The sequence below is a fragment of the Urocampus carinirostris genome, chromosome 1 (genome assembly GCF_059441175.1).
Source record: "Urocampus carinirostris isolate Australia breed hairy pipefish chromosome 1, RoL_Ucar_1.0, whole genome shotgun sequence".
NCBI classification, from domain to species: domain Eukaryota; kingdom Metazoa; phylum Chordata; class Actinopteri; order Syngnathiformes; family Syngnathidae; genus Urocampus; species Urocampus carinirostris.
This window is the reverse complement of record NC_142349.1, coordinates 29,408,660-29,429,738: the sequence shown is the minus strand read 5'-3', so window position 1 is coordinate 29,429,738 and position 21,079 is coordinate 29,408,660. Positions and strand designations below refer to the sequence as shown.

General features: G+C 37.8%; 1 protein-coding gene across 3 annotated transcripts in view; it reads left to right on the top strand.

The window, feature by feature from the left end:
* prkcbb (protein kinase C, beta b) overlaps positions 1-21,079 on the top strand; it is a 134,420-nt gene that overhangs the window by 93,686 nt on the left and 19,655 nt on the right. For 2 of the 3 annotated variants that reach the window (XM_088333965.1, XM_088333956.1), the window contains 2 exons: positions 7,087-7,227; positions 15,287-18,679. In XM_088333965.1, coding sequence (XP_088190091.1) covers positions 7,087-7,227; positions 15,287-15,463 — 318 coding nt within the window. In that variant the 3' untranslated portion in view covers positions 15,464-18,679. Of the gene's footprint in view, positions 1-7,086; positions 7,228-15,286; positions 18,680-21,079 lie in introns of those variants that run through there. The other variant, XM_088333973.1, reaches the window with a different exon arrangement.

Here is a 21,079-nt window from a genome sequence, read left to right as displayed (position 1 = left end):
GAGATATTTTAAGCACATATTTTCTGTTGCATGAGATAATGCAGCAACATCTAGTGGTGAAATCATACACACTGTCCCATTTAACTTTAATATTAAGACGTGGGCCTCCAACTATCATCCTGAGGGCCCTAATTGGACACTGTGCCACGAGTATGAGACCCCTGCTGTAAGACATTCAAGCATTCATACGGTTCCTTGGGCTTTCACGGCAAATTGACGACAGCAATGTTCACTCTTTGGGTTACAGACACACCCAGAAATATACAACCACGTACAAAGGCGCGCTATGTATTAGTGATGATTACTGGGTTGTAGTGAATCAGCATTGAAGCGTGAAAGCTCGCCCCCGTCCATCCCCACGACGCAATGCAGGCATACAAGCTACTTGAAGCCTGACATGATATTTCCATTTACAAGAAAAATCATGGTCTTGCCTGCACATCACAGAAAAGAAGACAACGTCTGACTATTGCTTGTGGTGTTATTGTTATGTTGTGGTGCGATGTTTTCCGGTCCAAGTAATGGATCATTTCAAAAATTATGTCATTAGCAGTCATACAATACAATGCAGTGCACGTTTTTCTGCTTGTTTCTAGGTGAAATAATTCAAGGATAAAATATATGATAAAATGGTACAACAGTAAAATATGTGTAAAGGAGAGTGATCAGAGATGTTTCTAGCCCCTGAATGTATCCTAAGCAAGATCTATATTTTATAGCCGGCAAAGGGTTATACACACACACACAAATGCATGCTAGCAGAAGTGCATACATTTGCTGCTACGTTCTATAGAGACATGTTGTAAGGTACCTGTCCTCAACTTGGCATGACTTTACAGCATAGACTAATTGAATACATTTGTTCCTACAAAGTCAAAAACACACACACACTCACACCACATAAGAGAATAAATCCACTTTTTATGAATTGGAGCAGCACTAATGTCGGAAATACAAGCACATGTAGATCACACTATGATGGGTTATTATACAAATGATTGAATTGTCGGGCAAAAGAACGTTTAATTTTTATGATGATGCGTTTTCATTTGTTTATTTTCCAGCTGTTTATCAATGTTAAGCTTGCGGGCGTGCCTGACTTGGGGCAGTGTGCAGGAGACAACCTGAACTGATAACCAGACAATTGCAGAGTACAGTCCCACACTCATTTCCAGGGACAATTTTGACTTGCTATTTGACCAACCGTACATGATTTTAGTACAGTTAGGCCTGAAAATATTTGGACAGTGTTACTGCAGATATGCTGTGCCTATAATGGATGGTTTTCCACATGAAAGCTATTGTTGTGACTCCACATTATTGTTCAATGGAGCTGAAGCAGAAGATCCTGAGAATTAAAAAAAAAAAAAAAAAAATCCATGAGAGAGATATCTGAAATTCTTGGAGAAGTCAAATCAACAGTATGATGCATTCGAAGAAAAAAAGTACTTTACTAGTGAGGTTGGGAATTCAAAAAGGTCTGGAATTCCATGGAAAACAGCATCCACGGATGATTGCAGAATACTCTCCATGGTCATCAATTTACAACATCTACTGAAATTAAGAACACTCTCCAGGAAGTGGGAGTATCTGTCTCTAAGTCTACAATAAAGAGATGACTTAATGTAAGTAAATAAAGAGGTTTCATCGCTATGTGAAAGCCATTCATCCGTCCCATAAATATACAGGCCAGACTTGACTTTGCCAAAAAAAAAAAAAAAAAACTAAGCCAGCCTGGTTCTAAAAAAGTGTTCTATGGACAGACAAGACAAAGATAAACCTGTACCAGAATGATAGGAAGAAGAAAGTTTGAGAAAAAAGGGAACAGCACATGATCCAAAGCACACAACATCATCTGTGAAACATGCATTACTTCCAACAGCACTGGGTCACTCGTGTTCATTGATGACATCAGATAAAACTAGTTGGTTTAATTCTGAAGTACGCAGGGATATCATTTCTCCTCAAATTCAGTCAAATGCTGGATAGTTAATTGGACAGTGCTTTACCGTGCGGATGGACAATGACCCAAAGCATCCAGCAAAAGAAACCCAGGAGTGTATCAGGGTAAAGAGTTGACATATTCTGCAATGGACAAATCGATCTCCAGATCTCAACCTAATCGAGCACGCATTTACCGCACATGAGGTAATCCCCCTTCCAGGATGACCAGGTTGCAACGGATGTTGCAATAACAAATAATAAACAGATATTGTCAACATAAAATATAGATTATTCATCTGATAAAGAATAGAAGTGTGTTTTAGGCTTAGATTTAAACAGTTCCACTGAGGTTGCTCATCGAATCTTAGGGGGAAGAGCATTCCACAGCACTGGGGCCCGAATGGAGAAGGCTTAAGTCCTATCAAGTCCAATGTTGTTGCATGAAGAGCCCAACTTGAGAAACTTGTGTCCCTCCAAATATTTTCGGGCCCAACTTTATGTGAGAGGAAACCGAAGCACCCAGAGAAAGCTTGTGAGTTTGTCTTGTAATGAACATATACCAGAGGTGTCAAAGTCAAATGTACAAAGAGCCAATAAAAAATCTGACTATAACCCTTCTTGATCGAATGTTGAAAATGTGAAAAATGGTGCAAGGAAAACAAGAATGGAAGCAGCCGACTGTAATGTCTTGTGTAAACATTTCCTTTCTATGTTTTTGTGTTTTTACTTAGTAAGTGTATATGTGTGAGCGACTTAGTTGTGCTTGTGTGCAAGCAGCGTCATACGTGTGTGCGTTGTTGACTGACCCGTGAAAAATGTTATTTTACCATTCATGTAATGAGCTATGACTGATTCTCCTCAGGGAGGCACCGCCCACCTAAACAAACAAACTGACGTCACTGGTCTTGCCGCTGTCCTTTAGGTATTTCCTGGACAGACGTCATAAGTGATCTTTTATTTCGCCTAATGGAAAACAAACGTAATAAAACACAAGAAAAGAAGGAACACTTGTATCTACAGGCTCTGCTTATGTAAAGTTTGACGGATGGATTGATGGATGGATGGATCATAATGGATGGATGCATTGATTGAGGCTTCATTTGGGCACAGCACGCACAAAAAACAGCGTCAACAAGTTACCAACGGAAACACAAAATATTTGCACTAAAAATAACAAATTTAGGATACAATAATATATACATAAACATGAGCCCAACGGGAGTACGCTGAAGCTGAACCTTTTAAATGCCTACCCCTATTTCATTTTTTTTCCCCTGAAGGGAAGACATATTAAATCAAAACAATAACACAGAGCCATTCCTTGAAAAACAAATAATTGACATTATTTGTTGTCACGACATTGGCCGTTATTGGTGTGTGAGTGTGAATGGGTAAGTGTGACGCACATTGTAAAGCGCTTTGGGAGGTCTTCATTGACTCGAAAAGCTCTATATAAATGCAGACCATTTACCATTTACATTTCAAACTTACAATTTTAACACAATAATGGTATAAACATGTACTAACAAAATATCAATGATGTCTAGGGTAAAAGACCAAGGAGAAATGACCAACAATGGTAAGGACAAACTACCGATAATGGTAAGAAAACACATATATTACTGAGCCAACTAAGACCTATGGATTGCATTGTGTGACTAGACCAACTATTTCTAGATCAGTTTAAACCTGTGAACATTCTTTCAGTTGTAAACTCAGACCGTTTCAGATTCACACCACGTACAGACACACACAAGCTTTACTTTTTGTTTGAATCGAGGCATTTTTATTTCTCCATAACCTCTCAAATCATGAGCCTTTCTTTAATTTCTTGAACGTTATCTGTGAATTTAGGGACATATTTTGTTAAAAGATTTAAATAAAGGGCAGCATGGCGGCGCAGTGGTTAGCGCGTGTGCGGCACAGTTCTGAGGTCATGGGATCGAACCTCCTGTGTGAAGTTTGCATGTTCTCCCCGTGCTTGCGTGGGTTTCCTCGGGGCACTCCAGTTTCCTTCCACATTCCAAAAACATGCATGTCAGGTTAATTGGCCATTCCAAATTGTCCCTAGGTATGAATGAGCGAGTGAGTTGTCTGTCTCTGTGTGCCCTGCGACTGGCTGGCAACAGGTTCAGGGTGTCCCCTGCCCACTGCCCGAGGACAGATAGGATGGGCTCCAGCACCCCCGCGACCCAACTGAGGATAAGCGGTGCAGACAATGGATGGATGAATAGATTTGAATAAAATTATCGCTGTATTGTATTCGACATGAACCTGAAAGTTTAGCAACTTAGACTGTAGAAACACCTCTTGCATTTGATCCAGATACCCAGCCTGGATAATACGCAAGAGCTGTTACAGTTTGGTCAAAGCCAAATGAATAAAGACATATGGAAGATAAGCATTTATAGAAAGAATATACAGTATTTTTCACAATTCACCACAGAGTGCTATGGAGAAAATGGACCAAAAAAGCAAATTGTATCATAACAGTGGGGCTAATTTACATTTAAAAAAACATCTCCAAGCATCATGAGGAAACAGGAGCCCTAAAGCATCTAATTTCAAGTTATTGACAAAGTTAGAGTGATGACCAATTTCAAATTAGCCAGTGGTTGCTCCATCGCTTGTGCCATACATTTACAGTCCGGATGCAAAATACTGAACATCTATGACACTGCTACAGAAAGTTTGAGAAGTTTTAATCTTGCTCATTTATTTTTCATATTTTAGTAGGATTTTGGGGTCATTTTTTGATTTAAGTATTTTCCATGTTCCCGTTGATATGTTTGTGTGATCAAGTAAAAAAATAATAGAAATTTAAAAAATTGGCACAATAAAATCAGAAAACAGTATTTTGAAGGAATTTAGTACCTTTCTTAAAGGGACACTTAAAAGATTGATTGATTGATTGATTGATTGATTGATTGATTGATTTGACCACTAGGTGTTGATGTATTGTGTAGTGCAACAAAAAAGGAGTGGTACAAAGTATGAGAAAAAACGCAAACTACAAAGATTTTAAGTAACCAAACCACACCATGCTTCTTCTCATTTATTTGTCCAGCCCTTTCTGAGGTTTTTTATTTCTGGTGGTACCTGTGGCAGCAAGATAGCACATTATTATCTTGGCTACCTCTAGTTGAGGTTCATTTCATTTAAAATAAATACAAATATTTGACCCACGAGTATAAAAAATGCATGTTTATGCAAATATTTATTTTCATGAAGATATATGGTTCATGTATTCTTGCTTATTACTCCAATCAATATTGTTTTTTAAAGAATGTAGTGTTTTTTACGACTAGGAGGTGTTAAGTAATATACAATGTCCCTTTTATTATACGATCGAGTCAAGTCAAAAAAAAGTCAAGTCAAATATTTATAAAGCCCTTAATCACAAAAATGTCTCAAAGGACTGCACAGGATTACATTGACACAATTACCTGATCTTAAACCAAATTGCGGGCAAGGAACAACTCAAAAACCTCAGCGTGAGGATAAAGAGAAACCTTAAGAAGGGACCTAACATGTGGTATCCCCCTTTCAGGATGACCAAGGTGAATTACATTTAGCATTACAGTACATAAACATAGTAAACACAAGGTAACATGTTGAAAATTTGTCCGGAAAGTGCATGACAGCAACGACGCCCCCAGCCTGTAAACTAGTCCGGAAAGTCTATGACAGCCACGACGCAGCTTCCCATCTCTGCCAGCTGGTCCATGCAGGCGTTGCAGGGTGATCGAAGAAAAGTATTTAAAAAAAGATAACAGTAGCAAAAAAAATAATAAATTCTTAGAATGATCAAAATACTTCTCCTTTTATGAAGTACAAATGCAGTAAAATAGAAAGCATACAAACTACAGAGACTCAGAGACCAAACAGGAGACCATTTTACTTCCCATTTTTTGCCCAGCCCTTAGTGAAGTTTTAGATTTTCTGGGGTTAAAAGAAGTTCGTACCCAAAGTATTCATAAAACGTGTACCTGAACAAAGATAATGACTTAATTTTGTCGATAAAATAAATCAATACACTGGTTAAAAAAAGAAAAGAAAAAAAAGCCAGCAATATGATTTTTTAAAACCATTTGATGCCAGACATTAGTACAGTATTTTTGTATTTTTCAATGATTTCTTTCTTCAACTTGTCTCAGTTTTCCACTTTTCCCTCCCCTTACCACTAACTTTATTGGGACCCATCACAATAAAATGAGACATGATCCCTCTTAAACAAAATTGGGATGGCGCAGATTGACTGAAGAGGAAGAAGAGATAAAGAAGAGCACTATCACAATCTACTGTGTCACTGACCTTCTGTTTTTTCTTAGCATTTTCTTTGCCAGGGCAAAGCCTTGCCACCCACTGAAGTTAGGTCCGCCACCCACTTTTGCGTCCTGACACACCAGTTGAGAAACCCTGCTCTAGGCGAGGTTCATATTGTATAAAGTTAATGCAAATTTCTCCACCTTTAAGTATTTTTAAATACATGTTTCTATGACGGGAGGTGCTAAATAATACACACAGTCTCTGGGAATCAACAAAATTATCAACCGTCAGAAATTATTATTTTATATTTTTTTCTATTTTACTGTCCATTTTCTTTGTTACAAATTGCACTGTATTTTAATATATACTTTAAGTCAAGTCAAGTCACATTTATTTGTATAGTTTTTAATCACAAAATGAATCAAACTTCTGCACAGGTTGCAATTACATCGTCCCCTGATCTTAAACCAACATGCGGGCAAGGAAAAACTCAGCATGAGGAAAATAAGATTCCTTGAGAAAAGGCCTCACAAGTAATCCCTCTTCCAGGATGACCAGGGTGCACTAAATTTAGCATTGGGTAACAATACGCAAAACATAGTGAACATCAATAAGAGAAAACAATAGGTAATATGTTGAAATTTGTCCAGAAAGTGCATAACAGCCATGACGCAACTTTCCATCTCTGCCGGCTGGTCCGTAGGAGGGCAAATGAAATTGAAAGCGAAATTTTTGGGCAAATAACATTTAAATGTCAACAGCACTAAACCGTTCAAACAAATAACAGAAAACAATAAAGTAGACAAATCTTCCATGTGCCATAAAGGCAGATAGCTTATACCGTCGATTGTCTTCTGCTTTCTGTTCGGCCAGTTGATGACCAAACATCCAGCCAAGCGACTTGGCTGTTCTCCAGAGGGGGAGAGAGACATCAGGGACCACAGCTTCTTCCGCTACATGGACTGGGAGAAACTGGAAAACAAAGAAGTGCAGCCGCCATTCAAACCCAAATCTGTAAGTTTGGAAAGATCATCCGAGGCTTAAATGCTAAAGCGCCGCAGTTGACTTCTTCTCCACTCTTAGCTCTCTTCTGTCAATATACACTTCCTGTCTCTTTTCTCTTTCTTTCAATGGTAGAATTACAGGTAAGTCAGGACTTTTCCTAAAACGGCGATAATAAGTAAAGGAACGCAATTACCTTGTTATGTGAAACATGTTTGTGTGTTTGACCGAATGAGTTCATTGGACAAATTTCAGAGCCCACTTACATTTGGTGTAAGGTGTTTCTGTCATCTGAGGTCAGTTGGAGTTGAGAGTAACCTCTGGGGAACATGTGAGAGGATACTGGTCAGACAGAGTGACCTAAAACAACCTTGGATTTGAGTGTGAGTCTGTGTGAGTGCTTTTTCTCACTAGAAGAAATTTAGTTGGATTAGAACTAGCCGTTTGATGATGTCATCATGAGTCACATACATGCGCTATTGTTATGCATAAACCTACTCATCGAGCCCCAGGCAAGTCTGCTGGTAGAGGGTGTTTCTGGGTTATTGTTTTTTATGCACCTGTCTTGACCTGCTGCTTTGGGCATTTGACATGTATGTGCATTTAAATCTATTGTTGCATTTTGTGCAGTTGGATATGTGCGAGGACGGCATTTTTGGGATGTTTTTCCTTACGTACATACTAAAACGCAATCTAATGAAAATGCTAATGTTTTTGACTGGTAATTCGTAGTTATTAATAATGTTGACAGCAAGTGCACACTGTTTAGGTACGTTTTGGTAGCTAACACAAATAAGTTTCCCCCTTTTTTGTTTTGATGTACGTAAACTTTTGAAACACCACATCCTCACTCGCCATTTAAGACGTACACAAATAAGATAATTTTGCAGTATTGTGGTTAAAATTGTGTCTTTCTGAAATATTTAGCTAAATACAAGCATAATCTATTCTACCATTTACTGTATAAATTTAAAGCACTGACACTCAAATAAGGAAATAATTCATCAAAGGATTTTGAACTTGCACATAAGACAAGGAGAGAAGTCAAATCTTAGATAAGAGATTCCAGCCTGTTTCAAAGGACCTCCCCTTTCCTTTTCATTAAATCTCCTAGGTTAGAAATCAGATCTGCCAAAAAGGGTATTAAAATCACCGAACAGCAACATAATTTCCCGATAATGGCAATGATGTTAACAGTTCATAATTGAATAAACAGCAAACAACAGAGCACAGCAAAAGTCAAATTAACAAACTGGCATCCTATGCAGAATTCTTTGCAAATGTCCAATATTAAAAACTGAATTAACTCATCAACTACAAACATTTTTGGGAATACTTATTACTTAAAGGGACACTGTGTCATACTAAGATGTCGCTGTATTGTGCAAGGCAGGGGTCTGCAACCTCATCTCATCTCATCTCATCAGCCGTACCGCTTATCCTCAGGAGGGTCGCGGGGGGCTGGAGCCCATCCCAGCAATCATCGGGCAGTGGGCAGGGGACACCCTGAACTGGTTGCCAGCCAATCGCAGGGCACACAGGGACAGACAACTCATTCGCTCATTCACACCTAGGGACAATTTGGACCGGCCAATTCACCTGAAATGCATGTCTTTGGAATGTGGGAGGAAACCGGAGTGCCCGGAGGAAACCCACGCAAGCACGGGGAGAACATACAAACTCCGCACAGAAAGTCCGGAGCTGGATTTGAACCCACGACAGGTTCCCATGACATGAACTGTGCCGCACAAGCGCTAACCACTGCGCCGCCGTGCTGCCCGGGTCTGCAACCCAAAATGTTAAAAGAGCCGTATAGAACCAAAAAAACAAATTTGTCTATAGTCGCAAAAAATAAAAAGCCTCACATAAGCTTTATAACCAACACACTAAATTATGTATGTATCTATAGTAGCTATCTTAGCCTACTATTAAAATGATTAAGTTGGATGCAGCGTATCCTGTGGAGAATGATGTACCATGTGACTACTCTGCTGTCGGAATATTTTGAATGGGTGAATGAAACAGCATCTAACACCACTAATTACTGAAAGGGAGTAATCTTATGCATAAACATGTGCCTTAAGTAAGCATTTTTTCCATGCAGTAAATACATATTTAAAACCAAAACCGAGCTTTACCCCACAAAGGAAAATTACAAAACAAAGAAATGACATAAATGTTTAAATCTAAGCTTAAAACTCACTTCTACTCTATAGCATATAAATAACCTACTCTTCTCGTCGGCTCCAGAACAGGGGAATGTATAATAATAATCTGAGAAATAGTCTGTGTAATATAGTGTAATAACCTGTGAAGCCCTTTGAGACTCTTTGTGATTCAGGGCTATACAAAAATAAAATGTCTTGACTTGACTTGATATTTCAAGCTTGTAATAGTGCTGATAGTGACTTATATAGCATGTGATACCCAACGTGATAAATTTCATGCAAAGTTGTTGTTTTTTTCTTTTTTCAATAGATTGCTTTCATAGAATTAATGAAATGCACGAAAGAAATACGTTTTTTATATAATTTTCATTCTGAGGATTCGTAAAAAAATAAAAACGGACTGACATAGCATGCAATTTGTTTAAAAAACAGCCACCTTCCTTGCTTGTGATGCTGCCCCTTTAGGGGCATGGATTGGGCCCTGCACAGCTCGCCTCCAACACAGGCAACTAGGGGAGAAAAAAATCAAGTGGGGGAGAAATGCACTTATACCAACATTTTAAAGTCCAAAACCCAACTATACCTTTCCAGCACTTGTATTCCCATTTACCAAAACAATTGAAATGTTGCCATAAAATATGTTTCTAAAGCAAATTATGTATTTTTAGGAATAATGTATGAGAATAAGGTCATACTTTTTACAAGCAATAGCATGTGTTTTTTTTTTTGTTTTTTTTTTTTCAAAATAAATATGTCCTTAATCTATATTAACAAGAATGTCAAGATTAATCTGTCCTTTAATTCGACTACAATGTATACTTACATCTTAGGGTCATTTATGTCTTAAAAAAGATTGTGTAAAGGAAAAACAATGTTTGATTGATCACAATACTATTAAGTCAAGTCACGTCCAGTCATTTTTATTTGTATAGCCCTTAATCACAAGGAGTCTCAAAAGGCTGCACAGACACAGATTATTGCAAATTTCAGACTATTATTAAACCATCCACTGATCTAAACCCTACATGAGAGCAAGGAATAACTCAAAAACCTTAACATGAGGGAAATGAAGAAACCTTGAGAAGGGACATGAGAATGACCAGGCTGCAATGGACGTTGCAATAACAAATAATACAGACATATTGTCAACATGAAATATAGGTCATTCATAATCTATAGATTATAAGTGTGTTTTAAGCCTAGTTTTAAACAGTTTCACTGAGGTTGCAAATCAAATCTCAGGGGGCAAAGCATTCCACAGCACCGGAGCCCGAGTGGAAAATGCTCTCGAACCTGCTGATCTCTTCTTGACTCTTGGGATCACTAGTACAACCATCAGAACTAGCATGATTAATGTGGTTGGTTTTGTAAGTTCTGTTAGAAGAAACTACAAAGGTTCAATGAAAAATATCACTGCAATAGAAAACCTGCAGTGCATTATGTGCTGATACGGGAGTCACGTGCCCTTACTTTTAGTGAAGTGTACATAATCTACCTGCTGCTGAGATTATCCTTTGAGCTGTCAGCTTTTGTGTTACTTGGTCTCCTGTTGTAGGTTTAAAGTGCTGGATCTACCTTAGGAGTTTTTGGATTATTTACAGAAAGTACATCGTTGCAAAATGTGGATGTTAGGCGCGTCACATCCGAATATGCTTGTTGTTCGAAACTAACATCTTACTGACTAGTTGGTACAAGAGGCCGTTTGAGAAGATAATCATACTTGCTTTCACATACAGATACAGTAATTCACCACACACAAACACTAATACCGTCTTTCATACATACTACTATACTCTCACACACACACTACTATACTCTCTCACACATACTACTATACTCTCATACACACACTAAAACACTCTTATATGTATTACTATGCTCTCATACATACTACTTTTCTGTCACACACATACTATTATACTCTCTCACATAAACTATTATACTTTTTCACACATACTACTATACTGGGAACAACATCAGTTTGACGTCAAACTGTACATACTGTATACTCACAGATCATTGTGCATCGCCATGGCTACCAAAAGTACTCTGAATAAAAAACACTGAGAGGTGAGGTGATTATAGCATGAGGTGTGGAAAAACTCTTATAGTAATGGAATTTTTTATGCTGTGTGAGAAATAATAGTATTGTGTTTAAAAGAGTATAATCATGTGTGAGAGAGACAATTGTAGTGTGTGTGTGGAGTATAGTAATGATTTAATGAATGAATGAATGAATAAACGATGAAACTTCATTTTGATCATTATAAAAAACAAAACAAGAAGTAAAAAAAATGACAATGTTATCGTAACATGCACAAAAAGGAGTAGAAAAAAACTTAAGTAATATGTGTGTGAGGCATAGTACTGTGTGTATGAGAGTATAGTGGTATGCGTAAAGTATAGTAGTGTGAGTATGAAAGTATGTTGTTGTATGTGAGAGCAAGTATGATTTACTTCTCAAACGGCCTCTCATAGGTTGGCTTTTTGACTCCTAAAACTGCTGATGCGGCCTGTCACTCCCGTTTAAGATATCGGTGGAAACGTCTTCATCCGTGTCGCCATTCTTAAATGTTCCCTCGCCTCAACACAGCACTCCATCCGTCCCCTTTCCATGTAAATTATCTGCTCATGCATCAACCCATTTGTACGTCCTTTATCACATTTTTACTTGTCTGATTCTCTGTGTTCATGTATGTATCACGTCAGTCTCTTTGATTTGCATGCTCACAGTCTCAGTTTCAAATGAAGCTACTGTAGGGGTGCATTTTGCTCAAACCTGAATTAAAAACTGCACTGCGCCCGATTTAACCGAGAGAGGATGGGTACGTTTTAATTTGCAACCCCAAAAGGACAACACTGTCCCATCTGGTTTCCCAGAGAGGTTAAAAGGCACGTAATTAGCTGAAAATACCGCTTGACCTTGGTGTATTTTCATACATTTCCCTAAACTATAAACACGGTGGCTTCATTTTATTTGGCCTTCAGAGATACACAGATTTAATGAGTTTTGGTGTTTTCCTTCGGGTGACGTTGTCAGAGGATATCGTATCCTTGTTTTCTTAATTAAAGCTAAGCGCAGTGATGGAGACGCGCACACAGAAAATTGCTTGTCTGAAAACCCCCGTGAGGCTCTCCATCGGGAAAGTATCATTTTTTAAGTTAATAACTTATTTCATACTCTTAGAGGGCGACATACCTTCTGGGCTTCTATTCCTTTTCGCGATCAAATTAAAATAAGAAGTAAATGTTCACTTTTTATACCAGTTCACACAAGTGAGCTTATTCTAGATGCCTGCCACTTTTGTGTTATCAGAAAAATTGAAATTGAACATGAAGTGCACCTCTACAGTGTGTTTGAGACTGCAGCCTTTTGCTCTAAAAGATGTTGAATGTGTTTCAAATATCTGGAACTTCCAATGATTTTTTTTATCACTCTAAAAGTGCATTTGCACATTCACCTAAAAGATTATTTGAGCGAAAATATATTTCTAAATTTAAAGGGACACTGTGTAATATTTGGGCAGTAGATGTCACTGAAGTGTGTAGTGCACCCAAAAACTAGTGCTTTAAATCACATGCAAGCTACAGACATTCAAAGTGACCGCACTATTATTCTTCTGTTTTACGACAAGCGTGGTTTTTGTTTTTTCTGGGCACACTTAGCCGTAAGATGGTGGACAATCAGGTCAGCTCCCTTTAGGTTTGCTTAACGTTATGTAAAAGAAATACAAATCGTGTATTTGAAACAATGCACATTCAGTTGATAGATTTTTGGTAATTATTAAAATCAATATTGTTTTTTTAATATATGCATTTTTTAACACAAGACGGGGTGAAATAATATATGCTTTTTAAAGGGATGTTGCTGTAGTGTGCAATGAAACTTTGCTACAAAGCACAAGGAAGAAAACAAACTACAGTGGGACCTCGGTTATCGCGGTTAATGGGGACCAAAACCACCCGCGAAAAGTGAAAATCCGCAAAGTAGCGGCGCCCCTTCAAAAAAAAAATTTTTTTATTATTATTTTTTTATTATTATTATTCTTTTTTTGTTGTTATTGTTTTTTAGACCCGGTTAATGGGGACCAAAACCACCTGCGAAAAGTGAAAATCTACGAAGTAGCGACGCCCCTTCAAAAATGCTTAAGAAAAATAAAATAAAATAAATAAAATAATATATATATATATTTTTTTTATCATTTTATTCTATTATTATTTTTTAGACCTGTGAAGCTCTGAACCCGCGAACGTGGAACCACAAAGTAGCAATGCCCCTTCAAAAATGCTTTAAAATAAATAAATAAATAATAATTACTTTTTAAATTATTTGATTTTATCATTATTATTTTTTAGGCCCGCGAAGCTCTGAACCCGCGAACGTCGAAGCGCGAAGTAGCGAGGTCCCACTGTACTGAGACCCCAAGTGACTAGACCGTACTATTTATCTTCTCATTTACTTACCAGCGTTGTGTAGCTTCTCAAGCACGCAAGAATAATGTAGAGTGTCCTCAAGTATGGAAGTATGTCAATTACAGTTCTTATACCATATTTTTTGCATTATAAGGCACACCGAATTAGAAGGCGCATCCAAAAACAGTCTTTTGTTGTATATTTTTCGTATATAAAGCAAAATGGAATATAAGGCGCATTAAATTTAAGCTACAGTAAGAGCTACTGCATTTAATCAATGCACATTATTTACATTTTCGCGATATTTCGGTAAATATTAGTGCGATGGTTGTTTAGTCTGTCAATAAACATTGTGTGCAACGGGAATCAAACTCGAGTCGTTGTGGTTAGAATGCTGAAACCTGACCACTAGACCACTAGTGATACTACTAATGTATGAAAAGACAATAGATGTTTATCTCATTATCACACTATTCCTGTACTCACGGTGCCAGCAATGATCGTTAAAAAATGGAGAAAACAAAACGTTGTCCTGAAAGGAGCAAGACAAGGGACAAGACTCTGCTGTATCTGACGGTAAATTGGACATAGCATTAATTTATATCTTTCAGGACAAAAATTCTGTTTTCTCCATTCGCTAACATTTCTTTCTGGCACTATGAGTGAAAAAAGTGTCATAATGAGAAAAAAAGCTAAGGCTTTTTCGAAGGTTATCTGTATCCCGAGTGGTCTGGTGGTTAATTAGGTGTCAGCTCTCTCATAACTGCAACCTGTGTTTGAGTCCAATTGCATACAATGCTTTGCAATTATGGTGAGCAGACAGTATACCATAAAATCTTCTTTAGTAAGGCACACGTATAAATACCGCACTCACAATGTTATTCACTGTATGTCATGGTACTGTATATAAGGTGCACCAGGTTATTAGACCCACTTTCACATTTCTGGCCAATTTGGAATTTTTAGGTGCACCTTGTAGTCCAAAACATGTGGTTCCTTCAGTATTTATCTATCCCTGGATATACCTGAAATTACACTGCAGTTTTTTTTTTTCAATATTTAAACCGCATTGTGCGAAGTTTTGGGTCTTTGGGTACCTACAGCGGCAAAATGGATTATCTAGGTGGGCTTTATATTAGTTAAAATAATCCACGTTCATATGATAGTTAAAGTATTTCTTATTAATTTTTCAATTAATTATGTTTTTTATGTAATTATGAGGTCAGAAATAATACACAATATCCCTTTAAATTGAGGCATAAAAACATGATCACTGAGTGATCAAAACCACAGCAAGTGGGAACTGGAGAGAAACCCAAAGTAGGACCACTTGTTTGAAACCATGTTCAAGTGATGTCAACTCACACGGACCTCAACCCGTCACTCCCCCTTTCTTTTGTCCCCTTCCTTTTTATCCATCCATCCTTGTCCATCCCCACTCTTCCCTCTAACCCCGTCCGCCCTCCCGCCTCCCCCCTACCTCTTAACAGTGTGGACGGGATGCTGAGAACTTTGACCGTTTTTTCACGCGCCACCCGCCGGTGCTGACCCCTCCAGATGAGGAAGTGATTCAAAACCTGGACCAAGATGAGTTCCAAGGATTCTCTTTTATCAACCCAGATTTTCCCGGGAGCGCTCCTTCTCTCCCTGCCGCAGAGTTGGCTTGAGTGAAGCTATTCTATGGACACTGATACACACACACTCACCCGCATAGTTTGCATGTTCGACTCCCTAAAGTTGCCAACCCTGTGCAGCCTAGAACGTCCCAACCAAGCAAAATTTATACCAATTGTGTCAAAAGGACTTAGATGAACACATTTCTTGCTCACACTGCAGCTACAGGTCCCTTCTATATGTCTCCACCATTCTACTAGCTGTTAAATAATAGGTATTGGCCAATCATTTATCTAGATTTTCAATTAAATTCCGGACTATAGAGCGCACCTGATTATAAGCCGCACCCACCACATTTCGGGATTAAACCCGATTTTGTACATACACAAGCCACACCTGTATATTAGCCGCATGCGCCCACATTTAAAAAACGCAATACAAACACGAAATTAACTCATACCCAATACAGTACAGAAAACACAGCCGGCAAAATGAACGGAAAATGATACCGGGACTTAATATTTAATGCAGATCTGCAGAGTCCAGGTGCCCGTTGAAAGTAATCCAAGGAAAAAAGTGTATATTTTCCAAAGGTAAGGGTTGGAAAAATATATATCCACTATTGTCGGCCGCGTCCACAAACACGTCTCACCTTTACTTCCCGTCAGCCCGCGTTTGCCCCGCCCCTTCGTTCTCATTTGCTCGTACAAAACATCAGAATGAATTTTCTAAAATAAATACATTACAAAAATATACTGTTGCAAATACATATTATACATGGTTACACATATTTCCAAAGAAAGACGGTACACCAAGAGAGTTTTCAAAGTTTTAATAATAATATTATAACATTCATCCCAAACCGTGCCTGTGAAGGGTAGCAAAACGCTACTAGCAACACGCTCGCAACACAGTAAACAGCTCTGTTAAAAAAAAACATACCGTACTTGAAGTGAGCACGGTAAACCGTCCCCATCTTCCTCCTTATAACTGACGTTATCAAAGTCATCTTCCCTCAGTATGGACTTTATCATATAGACGTCATCCTACGCTCCCTTATTCCAAAAACACGCTAGTATCACACTCGCAGAATAAAGTTTGCGTGCGGTAGCTCTGTTTTCTTCTATATCGGACTGCTCGATTGCATTTAGCTTGAAAATTGCATCATGTGTCTTTCTGTTTGCAATTTGCATGATGGGGATATGTCTACGCAACTTTAATTTGTGCACAAGCTAAAATGTTGCAGTCTAAATCTTACCTTTTGTACTCGAGCGCCGCTGGCGGCCGTTAGAAAAATTACATAAATTTGCAGCATCACTGAATAAGCAACAGGGTTGAAAGTTTGGGGAAAAAGTAGCGGCTTATAGTCCGGAATTTACGGTAATCAAATTATCGAAAAGTAGGTCTTAGAGTACAGAAACGAAAATACACACAAACTTTGGCTCTGCTAAACAAGCTACATTTTTTTAGACGTTTTTTTTCTGCAACATTTTCATTTTTTTGTCCTTCACTAATGCAGCAATGCCACAATGGTACCTATACATAAGTTGCGTTAAGTCCACACTTCTTGCAAACAACATACCAGCGCAACTGAAAACATGTAAGGCGCTGCAACAGTGTTATTCTAATAATAATAATCATCAGTTGTATGTTTTGAGTCTTTAATAGAGCTAAATTTCAGAAATTTTACAAGAAAGTCAACCTTCCAGTATAAGTCTCTTATCAGATATGACAAAAACACAAGAGCACTGGCTGGCCAGCCTAAAAGGCGTCTACTAAGCTGACAAACATAATTTTCTCCCATTAGCCGTCAAGACGAGCCTTTATCACATCCAGTAACATATCACACTAGGACGCCTTCATGTGTTCACCCAGAGTCAGATTTTTTGTAAACTGAGATCTACGTGATATAACATTTTGTTACATGTATTTGAAACATTTATAAGTGATCTGACAGCGAATTGTGTTACTGTTGTATACTTTTGTTGGTAGTAGTCTTGTACTTGTGTCACACGATATGTGTGTTTTAATAGGTATTTTTCCATGTAGGTGTTTGAATATGTATTCTTGGGTGCAAGCATGGAGGTGTGGAAAGTGAGTACCGTAATTGTATATTTAAAGTACTTATAAAAACTATTTTTAATCAATTTCTCCTTAGCATGGATGACAAAAAAATGCTTCTTTCAAAAATTAACGACACAGAAGCAGAGATCAAAACGCTGACTAATCTACTAGCTGTGAAGGTCAAAAAACAAAACTATACATGTTTAACGGTACAACATTCATCTATTTTGAATGTCATCTTTAAATAATTTTAAGTTACAATATTCAAACATGGACATTATCTACCTCCATAAAAAGGTTTGACCAAATTCTGTGCAGTGTGACCAAGATAAAAATCTTATATTATTTTTCCAAGCGATACAACAAAAATCTAATGGCTGTTGCTACTTGCAGTGCTTTACTGCTACAAACTGCGTATACCCAAAGGATTTCCCAACAATAATATGATGTATGTGCCAGCACTAGCCTTTTGTTTGATATTGTTTTTGTAGAATATAAAGGAAATCTACTTTTTTTATTCATATCCGGGGCCTTCATTTTTCAACTCTGTGTCAGGTAATGGTGACATCAAAGTTGTGCTAAGAAACAATCACAATTTACCAGCTTTCTGAAACAAAGTCCTGATTGGTCATTAGCTGGATCCTGGGAAACCACAATGTCATCTTCAGAGGAAAAATGGCCACACAAGATATGAATGAAAACTGGTAGATATTGGTTCATATTCTGGTAACACAATCAAAATGCAGGTGACCATGCACAGTGATTTTTACAGGAAATAATTTGGATATACTTTCGCTATTAAAAGATGGCCAAAAATTGATGAGGGACAATTTGTGTTGCAGTTTAAATCCTTCAATATGCAGTATCAAAAAACGTTGTTTTGGAAAAATTGAAAATGAACACACATTTAGACACAGAATACAGAAAAAAGAGGGTGCACAAAACAAACAACATTTAGGGTGGTTTGTTTTTCTTCTGTTTCCTTCCTTGATTTTTCTGGCGCGTTCTTCGGTTTGGCTTACATGTTGCTATGCGTTGATATTTATCTTAACATTTGTATGTTTATTCTTCTCTATAATTGGAATGCTGGATTTTTTTGTGCATGAGTTTCTATATCAGTACTATATCAGTAAGTTGGATTTGACACAGCGCAGAATGATTATGTGTGTCGTTTGGGGATGATTATAGTAAAATATGTATCCGAATGGCGTGTTCAATAGCCAAAGTTCCTCTTGAGAAACATGGCGCAGTTTATTTGTGTTTGAAAAAAGCATGGCTCCAACTCTCGTTTATATTATATACTGTATGTGTCTGAATGGATAATGCATTTTGCATGCCTGACTTCCCAGCACCATCGCTGGCCTGCCCCCTTGCTTGTGTTTATTGGACAGCCATGGGCTCGGTTTTGCTTGGTATGGATTGAGCATGATCTGACTTGTTGCAGCTGCTGAAAGCAGAACGAAAGCAAAGCCGTTTGAATGACTGCACGCCGTTTTTGCTGAGGCGGGAGCGCCAAAGAGGGTTTGATGCGTCGTGACAATTTGTGGCGTTGCCTAGCGACTGAACTTCAGGTTGCTCGCTCCGTATGCTAACGGACACAACAAACGCAAAATCTGCTTCTCGTGAAAGGGGGACAGCTAAAGAAAGAAACAAAACTCTCCGCTCTTAAAAAAGACTTTGGTGCTTTATTGGTGGTTTTCCTTCCACAGTACTGATTTGTTTACAAATTTAATAAACAAACAAACTCACCAGATGAACTGCCATTGAAGCACTTTTCTTCCTCCAAGCTATCACCTTTTTAGCTTGAGAACGAGTGGTACAGCTCTGTCTATCTACAAACCCCAATGGTCAATCTGTCCACCATTGATCAACTTCACAAGTTTGCTCACTTGTTCATTTATTGATTTAACCTCCTGTGTTATTTTGGAAAGTATCATCTTTTCTGCACTATTAGGCGCACTGGATTCTAAGGCAGACCCACTAAAATTGTCTTTCGTGATTTACACAAGCAAAATAACGATATAGGATCAGGAGTTGCAGCACCCAATTTGGACAGCAAATGATTGTAGAGACCCCACAAAAGCAGTTGTTTATCAATTTTGCTGGTGTTTATTGTGGGTGCTTTGACACGAAACATAGTATAAGACACTCGCGGAGGCCCAAAGTTCAACTGAGTAAAATCATCGTATCCGTTTCGGAGCCTGTAAGTGACATCCAAACACAAACAAACACTCGCACACACATTAACACACACATTAGCACACACAAATTGGGATTTTATAAAAGAGTTTAGATTAGAAAGATTTGATGTATAAAGCACAGTGGACTATAAGGCGCATTAAAACTGTATGAGCTACGATTACATAAGAAATAGATAGATACATATACAATTTAAAAAAAATCATAGAATATAAACTAACATTATGACATCTGGTTTTACCACTCGAATTTTTTTAAGCAAGAATTAAAATGTTAACCACATGACAGCACTCAAAGAGCACTCTATATGTTTCTCAAAGGCGGAACATTTACCTAAACAGTATCAACAGTTCAAGAGTTCATCATTTTGCACAAAACATTACCGTAAACAGAAATCTACATTCGCGTAATTACTACATGTTTCATAGTTACGCACAATAATTGTCAAAAGCCACAACAAAAGATAATTTGTAATGCACGTTCGAAAGTTTGTGTCTAAGCTACTGTCAACGTTATGCGCTTACAAACAAACAATCAAAATGTTAACCACAAGAGGGCACTCGAAGACTGCTCAATATGTTTCTCAAAGGGAGTACAGTTACTGCATGCAGTATTATATAATCATAACCGTGCATTACTTATTTTATCCACTGTATGGTTTATAATTGCACTGGATTATACGACCCACTTTCAAATTTCTAGCCAATTTGGGGTTTATAGGTGCACCTTGTGGTCCAGAAAATACGGTAATGTAGGCGGGTGACATTTACCATCTCTACATCATTTGCCAACCTGAGATCCACATTCAGTATGTTTTTATGTAAGGAATAGTTGCATTAAGACCAGAATATTGTCAATAATTAAGTTTTGTAAGGCCATGCAAATGTGTGCAGATATCCAGATTTCACACACGGACAGTTGAGTTACTCCTTTCGTAAGAAGAATTATCCTAAATGGCTAATCAGATGCTTCATGAGCAGGCTTGACCGCATTTTTTTCTTCTTTATTTCCTACCACAAATACTTATGGACTTGTAGTACCGAAACAAATTATAAATGCTCATTTTGGTCAACTCGCTAAGCAAGGATCACGTGAATTAGTTGATTCCTTCGTGATTCTTGTCATCTTATTTTTTGTTCATGTGTAGTATGATTCCATGTTTCTGGTGAGCAAACTATGAGCACAACTTGAAAAAGACATGAAATGCAGCAACGAGCTATGAGGAATCAACTACTGAACTTTATAGATTGTGGCAATTTATATGAAAACAATTTTTTTTTCTTCATATAAATAGTCAAATTAGAGTATGACATCTATTTGTGAACTAACATTGAAGCGCAACTTCACCGTTTGTAAATGGATTTTTCAAATTGGTCCGACAACACAAATTCTAATCTTAATCCGAT